We start from the raw sequence: 11,786 nt of genomic DNA on the forward strand, positions 1-11,786 counted from the left end.
ATCATCCTCATCATCATCATCATCATCATCATCCTCCTCATCATCATCATCATCATCATCATCTTCATCATCATCATCTTCATCATCATCATCATCATCATCATCATCACCATACTTATTTTTTATCATCATCTTTATCATAGATACTATTATCAGGTCAATCATCGTCATCATATTATCATCATCAGCATCTTCACTATCATCACCATCATCATTATCATAAACATCAACATCATCATCAAGATTGCCACTACTATCATTGTCTTATATGGTATTAAAACTTTTTTTCAGATTACGATTGAAGAAATTATTTTAGAGACCGAGCGAAGCAATGGTAAAATTCACCATGCAAAACTCACAATCCAACAACGACAGTCAGACTCCTGTTATCTCGGAGAATTATACTCTGACAAAGATCACAACTCTCAAGAAGGTCGTAGGTTAGGAGCAACAACTAAGTATGTTTATTTTGTAAATTATTTGTATTGCTTGAATTTAAAGAATGGCTTTTATTAGAATATGTTAAATGAAAGATGTCATATTTTGTTTCCGTTTTTTTTTTTTATGTATGTAATTTTAACTTAATAGAAATCGTTCAATTGTGAATATATTTATCTTTTTGGTTAGGAAGGGTTCAGTGAGTTTTGATAGTTAAAAAGGGGCCAAGCCCCGCTTCTTTCTACTTCACCTTGTGAATGTTATATTGATATGTAATAATATGCAATAAACATTGATTTAATGTAACCTTAATAATATACTTTCTATTAAATTAAATTGATTTTTTTCCAATTGTCTTACTTCAATCACAGATTTTCATTAGGAACAAGGCATAATGCACAAAGGTAATATTTTGACTTGTGTTTGTTTCTTTTGTTTTATATTGATTCTAATAATGTTACGATCATTGTGGATGAGATGTAATCTCAATATTTATGTTATGTAAACAAGCAGGAAATATGCACCTAGGCCTGAAACATAGCATTAACTACTTCACAGCCCCTACAACAGTTCAAGCTAGGGTATCTAAGCATAGCTGGCTGAGAATAGTTAGTATGTGGCTCGAACTCCCGGCCACGGGTTAATAATAATAATAATAATAATATACTTTATTTAAACACGGAGACACTTGAATCACCCATGGGTGTTTTTCATCAAGGCCGTGCAAGGCCATACATAATTAGAAAAGAAAAAATTATTGAAAACAAAATGAATTAAAGAAAACAACAAAAACATAATATCTTAACTACCAGCGAAACTATCCCCTGCCAGTTCAGAACCTAAATGGAAATCGGTGTGTCAAACCGCCTTCTTGCCTTTATTATTATAACTTAGAAATCTGTCTTAGAATTAAGTAATATCATAACAAATTATTGAACCCGTCTATACAGGTATTTGAACCAATTCCAAGACTTGCATACAGAGGAGGGAAGAAGGCCAGTGAAAATCACAAGAATAGTACCGGGTCACCCCCCACAGGTGGTACAATCGGCCAATTACCCACATGCCCCATCATCTTCATCTCAATCTGCAGGGCATGACAATACCAGCACTAACCAGCAGAAAACTTCAGGACCAATTGTAGTCAAAGTAAGCGTTACTTATTTTAATAAGTTTATTTTATTTATTTCTTTTTTTTTATGATATTGAACAAGTAATAATTCCTTTTAAGAGAACAGAAATACAATATCAACCTATGATGAAACCGATTTTATCTATTCCTTTTTAAATTTTATCTATTATTTAATTTATCAGTTTATAGATAATTTGTTATTAAAATATTAGGCATTTTATCATTTAATATTGCTTTATATATTAATTAATTTTAATTTCATTATGTATAACATTTTGTTTTAATGTCTAGACTGAGCCATCAGGTGAAGTTGAGTTTGCCGGCACTCAAGCCAAGCGTATACGACTTCCTCCACCTCCATTAAAATTATCTGTGTCGCTAAGCAACACAGGAAGCTTAAGCACAAACTTTTCTAACAACAACACTCAACAGATGCAGATATCAGGTGAGATTTCAAATGAATTAGAAAGCTCAAATTTTAATATATGTGACATGCCTAAATATGGTCATGATGACATCACAGCATGACCATATATAGGCACATCATGACTATATATGGGCACATCATGACTATATATGGGCACATCATGACTATATATGGGCACATCATGACTATATATGTGCATTCAAACAGTTGATTTGCATAGGGTATGGTTTGATCCTGTTTTGCTTGCAACTGATGAGTACATGCAACATTATGAGACACATCCCGGTTGGGGGTGGGGGATGTTGATTGTGCAGCTACGATTTTTTTTCTTGTTGATGTTTATTTATTTCTGTTATTCTGACAATGAAAAGTCTTGACATTTCTAATTTTGAATGCAGAATCTCTACACTTGTCCTGAGCCAAAACCCAACCCAGCGGATTTAGAGAAAGGTAAAAAAAGTTAAAAAAAAAGAAAGACAGAAAGAAAGAAAAAGAAAAAGAAAAACGATCGCCCAAAATGCCTCAGAGGTTATTTCAGGTGTCAAAACACAACAATTTTGCGGGGGCATGCCCCCAGACCCCTTAAGGTAGTTTTTTCTCTCAATTGGCCCCACTTTCGGTCCCCTCCTTTTGGACACCTCTGAAGCCACCCCTGCATCTAAAATCTTTTTTAACAACTTCATCTCATTTTTTTTATGGATAATCTGTATGATATATTTTTTATGTTATTTAATTATTTATTATGCAATTTTTGAATAAAGTTGAAATGTATATATTTTTCTTTGTTTTGTCGCAGGTGGCAATATCCAGTCCCAGCCAATAACTATTTCAACCCAAGGGTCATCGAACTCATTCACCACAAACCAAGCACTCAGTCTCCTGCAACAACAAGGTAGCAATAGACCCCAGCCCCCAGCCTACCTCAGTCTCAATAGGTAAGTTGTAGGCCCAGGCACCTGTATCTCTCTTACTCTTAACAAATCCCAGGTCCCAGCTTATCACAGTCTATTTCAATACTATCAGATTTGTTTGTGACAAATAACTGAGATAGGCCTATGCCCATATTGGGAGTGATATGACATCATCATAAATTTGTCATAAAATTTAATAGTGTGAACAGGGCCTAAAGCTATGTCCGCACTATCAAATTTTGTGACAAATAACTGTGATATGCCCATATTTGGGTGTAATATGACATCATCATAAATTTGTCATAAAATTTAATAGTGTGAAGAGAGCCTAAAGTTATGTCCGCACTATCAAATTTTGTGACAAATAACTGATATGCCCATATTTGGGTGTAATATGACATCATGGCCATATATGGGCATATCACACAAATTTGTCACATAACATTTGATAGTGTGGCTGAAGCTTTAGTTATTTTTTGAATTAGCTTTTCTATACATACAGTTTATATTCACCCACTTATTATTCATCACCTTTCACCATTTACATATTTTTTATATTTTTATTATTAACTTATGTTTGTATTTGCAGGTCATGTAGCATTTCTGCAGATGGTACCAGCATTGTACAGTCACCTGTTGGAACACCTACAAACACGCCTGTGTCAGTCACTGGTATGTCAAAATAGACACCTTGTACAGGCTATCAATTTTTATTTGACAAGAACATGTGATATGCCTAAATATGGTCATGATGACATCACATCATGACCATATATAGGCACATCATGACTATATATGGGCACATCATGACTATATATAGGCACATTATGACTATATATGGGCATACAACAGTTTTTGCCAAATCAAATTTGATAGTCTGGACAGGACCTCAAGCTCTGTACAGATTATCAAATTTTATGCGTCATATTTGTGTGATGTGCCCATATATGGGCATGATGATGTAATATTACACCAAATTTGGGCATATCACAGTAATATCTCACATAGTGTGGTTACAGCTTTAGTTTTTAAAGCAGCACATAAATGATAACAAAATTATTGGTCATAAGAAGACATATTTCTGACAATTAAAAAATCTGGTTTTGTTTTTTTTATTTTTCACTAGTTGGTGCTCAGCTTGGGTTCCCAAGTTTACCAGGCTCAATTACTCCACAATCAATCAATCAATCAATCAAATCTCCACCTCCCCCTGCAACCCCACCCCCAAGACACACATCAGCTCCTACAAGCCTCCGTAGATTATCAATGGATGACAGAAACGTACAAGGTAAGAAAAAAATCACAAAGTTTGAATGAAATCTTTTTAGGTGTTTACACTTTTTGCAGTGGGTGCTTATATAGTTTCTAGTTTTAATTTTCCTGCCTCTTGAGTTGATGTATTAGTTAATTTTAAGCTCTTATTATACTTCTATGTAAATATCTTAAACTCTGTTTTTGATTAACTGTGGTGCAGTGTATAACCTCACATCTATATGTCTTCACTGACAGTTCATGCTTCTTTTTCTATGTAAATGTAATCATCCTGATGACTGTTTGTGATAACTTGTGATGCTACCCCATGAGGGAGCTACTGTAACACTTCAAAGGTCAAAGTTCATAGTATAATGCTTGTTTATGGTAGAGGTCTGGATATAACACATGCATTTAAATAAGAAAATTCATAGTTCTGAACTGCGCATGCTAAGGTCAATCAACATAAACAAACATACACACAACATCGGTTTATGTCAGTTGACCTTTGACATGGGCATGCGCAGTTCACACTACGAATTAGCTTATTCCAAAGACACAAGGTCACATGACAGCATTTCGTACATTGTATTTACTTTTTTTTCAATGTGTCATTCTTATGTCGTGGTTAATATATAGTGGTATCTGTAAAAACACTTCTTTCGCACCTGTTCCAACCCAGGTTCTATGGCACCACCAGCTACACCTCCCATGCTGTCCACCTCCTCCGCAACCCCTCCACCGCCTAGCCCTAAAGGACTCCTTAACGCAGCCACTGGTCAAGAAGTGTCTATATCCCTGGCTAATGTTTCTCAAGCTAGCCTACCACAGGCTGGAGTAGCTGTCGCTCTTACCATGGATGGCGGTAGCATAGCTCTTCCAATTACTGGCCTTGTAAACCATTCGCAAGCAGGTGAGATAATAATCCACAAGCTAATGTTTTTTATGTGTCCTTAAATCATTATGTAATATGCAATAGTGTGTCTGCAATAGGAAAGTTCAATACAAGCTACTTGGCTGGTGTTATTCTCATCTACTGTATTTAATACAGTAAATTTTTTAAACTAAATTTGTATTTCTTTACTTAGAGGTAGTGGTTTGTGGTTTTATTTTATAATAATTATTTACGATGTTAGTTAATTCATTGTTTTGTTTACTAATTTTGTTTTGATTGCTTTTATTTTTTTTCTGGTTGAATGTGGTTATATGTTTTCTTTCCAGATATTTATTTCTTATATTATGTTTTCACAATTCAAATTTTTTATCAAAGTTTTACTAAACTTATAGTAATAAATTAAACAAAATTAATTATTACATTATGAGAATATGAGAATACATGGAGACAGCAGTTAATGATAGAAACAGTGCTAAATTATAATGCTGTATTTTATATATATTATTTATTAAAGTTTATTATGTGTTTATTATGTTATGAATATATGCTATATCTTTACCTACTAATTCTTGAATTTCTAAAGGTTTGGTTCAAAGTTCAACCAACTTGATCAACACCCCAATTGGTGTTATGACCTCCCTCGGCAGCCTCATCTCCAATGCACAGGGTATAATCCCGCTGCAAACAGCGCCCTCTACAACTAGCAACACTATCGCCATTACCAACACAACTCAAGCAAAACTCAACAATGCTCAACTTGTCGTTGGCAAGTCAGGAAATGTAGTGAACCTGAGTGGATCACAGCTACCAGTAGGTATCAGTTCCGCGGAGCTTAGCCAGCTACTAGCCGTGATGAAGAACGCTCAGGCTGTTAGGTCAACAGGTGGTAGTCAACAACTACAAAATGTATCACTTTTGCAGGTAATGTTGAATTTTTTGATAGAAAAATTATTTCTTTATTATTATTATTATCATCATTATTATCATTATTATGTTACTAAAACCTACCTTAAGGGGAACTTAGACAATAGAGAAATTAGAGAACAATTAAAAAAACGACGTTAAGGGGAAAATAACACAAGATATTCCCCTTAAGTCCGATTTAGGGAAATTATAATTATTATTATTATTATTATTATTATTATTTTTATTATTATTATTATTATTATTATTATTATTATTGTTATTTGTTGTTTTGGTGTCTATTTTTGTAAATACTAACCTGGAATTGTCATTGCTTTAATTAGAATTTCCCTAAAAATAATGGAATCATCCATTCCAGGCATCGTATATTAACTACAATGTATGCATCCTCATTCTTCTTTCATCATCATTTGCTCTACATTATTATGAATAACTGTGTATTCCTAGGAATAAATCCCATAGAGCTAATGTGATTCCTACTGTTTCCAGTGACAAAATAATGTACGTGGTTTTTATTTGTTGTTTTTGTTTCAAAGCTACCAACAACAAACAACCTTCTTCAAAGAAGTCAGAACATATCCCAGAATGCATCAACAGTGGCATCAATTAGACAGGTTGCGAAGACACAGCAGGTAAAGCTTGGTTTCCTTAAAAGCGCTTCACTGTCGCTACAGTGTTTTCAGTGCAAGTGTTTGGGAAGGCTCCCTTGTTCCACCGACTACTCAGCATCACTGAAAGCTGTCAGAGATAGGGTGTAGTGATTGTATGAAAACCAACCTTTAGGTTAATGATATTATTTTTTTTAAATGAAATTGGTATTGGTATTATAATTATTATATGAATTTCTATGTATAAATATATATTTTAAATATAAGCTAACTCACATCAATTATCAACTGTTTCTTCTGCTATTCTAATGAAAGTCCAAGGGTCAAATTCTTTGTATTAACCAATACATTCTGTTTATTTTTTATAAAGCGTCAACAAATTGTATACAACGCCAATTTGCAACAGCACACATCACATATAAATACAGTGTTGCAACAGCAGCAGCAACAACAGCAGCAACAGCAACAACTCCAGCAACAGACGTTTCAGACAAACCAGACACAAACACTGCAGGTGCAACAAGACACGCAGACACAAATACAGCGAGCAAGTTCGGCGCAACTGTTGACTGGCACAAACCTCTCACAATTGGCCCAGGTCAGTGGTAGCATAGATTTATATTTTAATTGCTGTATATGTTACCATTAAAACTAATTTCTATAAATAAGTCAATTCCTTCTTTGAACTGCGCATGCGTGTATCCGAGGACTACCAACATAATTCTATGTTGTGTGTTTGTTTACGTTGATTGACCTACCTTGAAATGGGCATGCGCAGTTTAAACTATGAATTGCCTTATTATTACATAATTATTTTAAGGTATAAAATATCTTGCCTAATTAAGACTGATATAGTCTGCAATGTTAGTTGTTGATATGGAAATGAAAAAGATAAAATTTTGATAATACTGTAATGTTTTATGCATTAGGCTCTGTCCAAAATATCAAAGTTTCTTTGACAAAATGCTGTTATATCAAAAAAAATATTTAAAATGTTATTTAAAAAAAAAAACTGTTTTATTCCCATATATAGTCATGATGTGCCTATATTTGGTGATGATGTGATGTCATCATGACCATATTTAGTCATGTCGCATGTAATTTAATATAAGTATGGACTGTGTTTAAATGTTTCCAATGTATCCTTTAATAGTTGCCTGCACCTGTTATACAACAAGCAATACAGCAGCAACAGCAACAGATACAACAGCAACAACAGCAACAGCAGTTGCAACAACAGCAGCAACGACAACAAGTCCAGCAGCAGATTGCAGCTCAACAAGCGTTCAGCAAACAGCAGCAACTGTGGCAGCAACATAAGGCTGCAACAAAACCGAAGGCCAAGAAGAAAAAATGAAGACTGTTAGGTATACAGTAGTACCCCCCTTCTTCCTTTGGGACACCCCTATTGAGGAGGAATTATTTGGCTATGAAGCGAGGGAAAATATATCTTTTAACACTACAGCCAAACCCTATTCAGCGGGCACCTGTATAATGGGGAAAATTGTTTTATTCTTAGAGGTGTCCCCTAATAATGTAATGCAGTTGGATTTATATAGCACTTTACACCAGATTGTCAGAACTCAAAGTGTGGACTAGCTCGTACGGTAACTTTCTTTTCACCTAAGGGTCTTTTCGTGTCTGAGCTGCTGTATAAGATATACTTCCACTCAAAAAAATCAAGAAAAAAAAAATGCGAAATTTAACTAAAAGTTTGGATTGCTTATAATTATAAGTCAGATGAAAAGGCAAAGACTTAGCAATGGTGATATTTAAATCTCTGTTAATAGATCTTTCCAAGGTGTCAATCAAACTTTACAACTGACCAATCAGAAGAGAGGTCAGGAATATGTGCCAAGTTCTACGTATGCTTCTACACTGTCATGTTGTAGGACCATAGCAACATTTTCCAAGGGGGTGGGACTTGGCTGAAAGTTTCGTTGGCAGGACAAGTATTTCCTCATTCTAATTTTCAGTAGAAAGGTCAAAGGTTATACCTTACTGAAAAATATACGAAGTAAGCAGATTCAGTACTTATTTTAAATTTTAAACTGTAGTAGATTTATGTGGTGTGGAATATTCCCACCAAGAAAAACTAAAGTCCTGAGATGAGGGTTGCTTTGTATAATATGCACACTATTTTATAAGTCTATCCTGGATAAAATGACTTATTTACAAGAATCCCCTGACTAGAACACCCCTTAAAAATAATGGAATAGTCATTTTATCAAGTTTCGTAAATATCATCATTGATTTGTATAATTTAGGAGGCTATTAGGATGTAAGTGATATCCATGCTATTTGATGGTGGCTCGCTTTTTAAACTCTCATGCAATTACCCAAATATTTATTCACAACCACCTGTAAATATTGAAAAAGTGAATTTTAAAAACACAACTCTAATTTTTATTTTTTTATTTATATCTAACATCAAGTACATTCACTAGTTACAAGACTGAATATTGTGATCACGTTACTAGGGTCCCAAGTTTCCTGGAAGTCGTCGGAGTTTCCCGGAAATTGGGAAGGCATTTCCGCAAGCAAGCAAGAATCTCACAGAAAATAACCCATCTCCTGCAAATTCATAAAATTTGCAGGTTTTTACTACTTTAACATCAATTGTCTCATGGAAATCAGTGCCGATTGGTAAACACAATGCCCAGCAATATAAAATTAAACATGTTAAGAAAGTTCATTTAACCAGATCTCTCGGAAGGGATTTCTTCCAACCTGGAACCCCTGCATTACACAGCTTAAGCCCAAAGCCCACAAGAGTAGTTTGCTCAGCAAACAACCTCTTGTAACATTCTTAGTGAGACTTTTGCCTCACGAAACATTGAGCAAAATACCTATCGTGTTTAATATTTTCTGTGAAAGCTCACTATGTGTGCCTGTTTTAAGCAAACAGCTTGTTTGCGGTCGATGTAACTTATGAATTGGCCAATCACAAACGCCATTTCACCCAGGCTAGAAGCAGGGCTAGCTATTATGTGATGACAGGTGTTAACATATGTATGCAATTTCCTATGTCGTGCCACAATGCTTGCAGAGCAAAATGGCATTGTGCCATGCTTAAAGCTTGGTCCAGACTACTAAATTTTATTTGACAAAAAAAAAACAAACATGTGACATGCCTATATATGGTCATGATGACATCACATCATGACCATATATAGGCACATCATGGCTGTATATGGGCATATATATTGGCTCTTTATAGGATTTCGACCGAGGACCCTGGATTGAAAAGCAAGCATCAAGTTTCAGCTTTACATTTATAGTAGGAAATGCCAAACTATATATAAATTTCATTGATTAAAATATTTATAGAAATATCAATTATTGGAATATTGCATTAATTATTGAAAATTATATAATTTAATTCAACAATCACTTATGTAGAAGACCAACGTACAGTATCTATTTTGAATGTATTCTAATAAGTTATGTAGCACTAACCATGTGCAGTTCTTGTGCTACTTACCTTTTTCAAAGTGTGGAGTGTAGTTTAATTCAGACCAAAAAGGGTTTTGTCATAGGTTTGAGCTAATCATTTAAGACCCTTCCATGCTTTACAACCAAGTCTCCTTATGAAGTTTGTGGAATGAAGAGCTAATAATTCGGGGCCTTTGATGCTTTATAACCAAGTCTTTTTATGAAGGTCTTAGTAGAGATCTGATCATTTGGGACCCTTCTATAACCAAGTGTTTTATGAAACTTTGGGCAAGAAGAGCTGATCTTTTATGAAGCTCATCATGTGTGACTATTTGTGCTTTATAGCCAAGATTATGAGACTTGGGGGTGTTGAGGGAGCAGTGTTGCGACAGCAGGGGGAATTTTCCTCCTGTTGGACAGGCCTGGATCCTCTGTCATCAGACGCACGACTAGATCATCAGATCAAAAATTTAAAAAATAATAATTTGCCTATCCAAATAACATTATTTTGACTGCCAATGCCTAATACTGTATTATGGTTTAAAAGCACATCTTGGGGCCATGCTAAGCCATAGAAACTCTCCCTGTAGAGCCTACGAGGGAGTTTTTTTCAGGCCACTCTGAGGGAGAGGTGATTCATTTGGACCCCCATTGCTCTGTAACCAAGCCTATGAAGCTAGGGTATGAACCTATATATTATCAACCTTTAGTGATTCAACAAGCACAGATCCAGTTTGGGGGTGGGGGAGCGGCATGTCCCCCTCCCCTGTTGTGCCACTAAATTTTAAAAATCTCAATGCATATCGAATATGTATTGAAATAAGCGCTACTCATCTATTTTAAAAATGTTGTGGCCCCCTGTTTGATGCAGGTGACACAGTTCTCTATACAACATGGGTGGGCAAATTGCGGCTCCCGGGCTGGATGCGGCAAAACAGCAATGTTTTTGCGGCCCACGAAAATGAAAAACCCTATGTGTGTGGACCACCAAGCAACATTGACAAGAAAACACCTTGTTTTTTACGGCCTGATACCGATCAAATGTAAAAAGTAACATTAAAACTGAGAATAAAGTAGTGTAAAAGCAGTACTTGGAGGTTTCTGGAAGCACACTGGAAACTGGAAGTTTGGGTGTGGCCCTCTGCCCTAAATCAAAAATTTACTTTGGCCATCCAACCAATATTTATGCCCACTGCTGCTATACAGTAACTAAATATTTGTTTATGTTGTGAAGTATTTAATTGTTGTGAGAAACATCTTGTAAATTTGAACCCAGGGCCTTAGGTATGGAAAGCAAACGTATTAACCAATAGACCACAGCCCCTCTAGTTAAAAGTATACAAAGATAAACTAAACCTCCGGGAAACTCATGGGCATAGACTGGAGTTGCATCACCCCCCACCCCACCAAATGAAGGCAAATTATTTCCACTAAGTAGGTTAAAATACTAAATGTGACCATTAATTTTTCATTGGAATAGGGATTTTGTTCCGCTTTCTCAATTTTCACAGGCCATTTTACACACCCACCCCCTGTCTCTTATACACATCTAGATGTGTATAAGAGACAGATATACTTCCACTCAAAAACCCTTCCATGCTTTACAACCAAGTCTCCTTATGAAGTTTGTGGAATGAAGAGCTAATAATTCGGGGCCTTTGATGCTTTATAACCAAGTCTTTTTATGAAGGTCTTAGTAGAGATCTGATCATTTGGGACCCTTCTATAACCAAGTGTTTTATGAAACTTTGGGCAAGAAGAGCTG

The 11,786-nt window shown here is 35.3% G+C and overlaps 1 protein-coding gene across 3 annotated transcripts in view; it reads left to right on the plus strand.

Annotated features, from left to right (window-relative positions):
- The window catches only part of LOC117108147 (transcription factor SPT20 homolog), a 19,645-nt gene extending 8,098 nt beyond the window's left edge, over window positions 1-11,547 (plus strand). For 2 of the 3 annotated variants that reach the window (XM_033250100.1, XM_033250101.1), the window contains exons 16-26: window positions 810-842; window positions 1,389-1,587; window positions 1,862-2,015; window positions 2,794-2,932; window positions 3,498-3,580; window positions 4,035-4,196; window positions 4,842-5,072; window positions 5,638-5,975; window positions 6,515-6,610; window positions 6,957-7,184; window positions 7,740-11,547. In XM_033250100.1, the coding sequence (XP_033105991.1) occupies window positions 810-842; window positions 1,389-1,587; window positions 1,862-2,015; window positions 2,794-2,932; window positions 3,498-3,580; window positions 4,035-4,196; window positions 4,842-5,072; window positions 5,638-5,975; window positions 6,515-6,610; window positions 6,957-7,184; window positions 7,740-7,943 (1,867 nt within the window). In that variant the 3' untranslated portion in view covers window positions 7,944-11,547. The remainder of the gene's footprint in view (window positions 1-809; window positions 843-1,388; window positions 1,588-1,861; window positions 2,016-2,793; window positions 2,933-3,497; window positions 3,581-4,034; window positions 4,197-4,841; window positions 5,073-5,637; window positions 5,976-6,514; window positions 6,611-6,956; window positions 7,185-7,739) is intronic. The other variant, XM_033250102.1, reaches the window with a different exon arrangement.
- The last annotated feature ends 239 nt before the right edge of the window (window positions 11,548-11,786 follow it).

The sequence above is a fragment of the Anneissia japonica genome, unplaced genomic scaffold, assembly GCF_011630105.1.
Source record: "Anneissia japonica isolate Jap-2015-1 unplaced genomic scaffold, ASM1163010v1 scaffold288284_len1145801_cov181, whole genome shotgun sequence".
NCBI lineage: Eukaryota > Metazoa > Echinodermata > Crinoidea > Comatulida > Comatulidae > Anneissia > Anneissia japonica.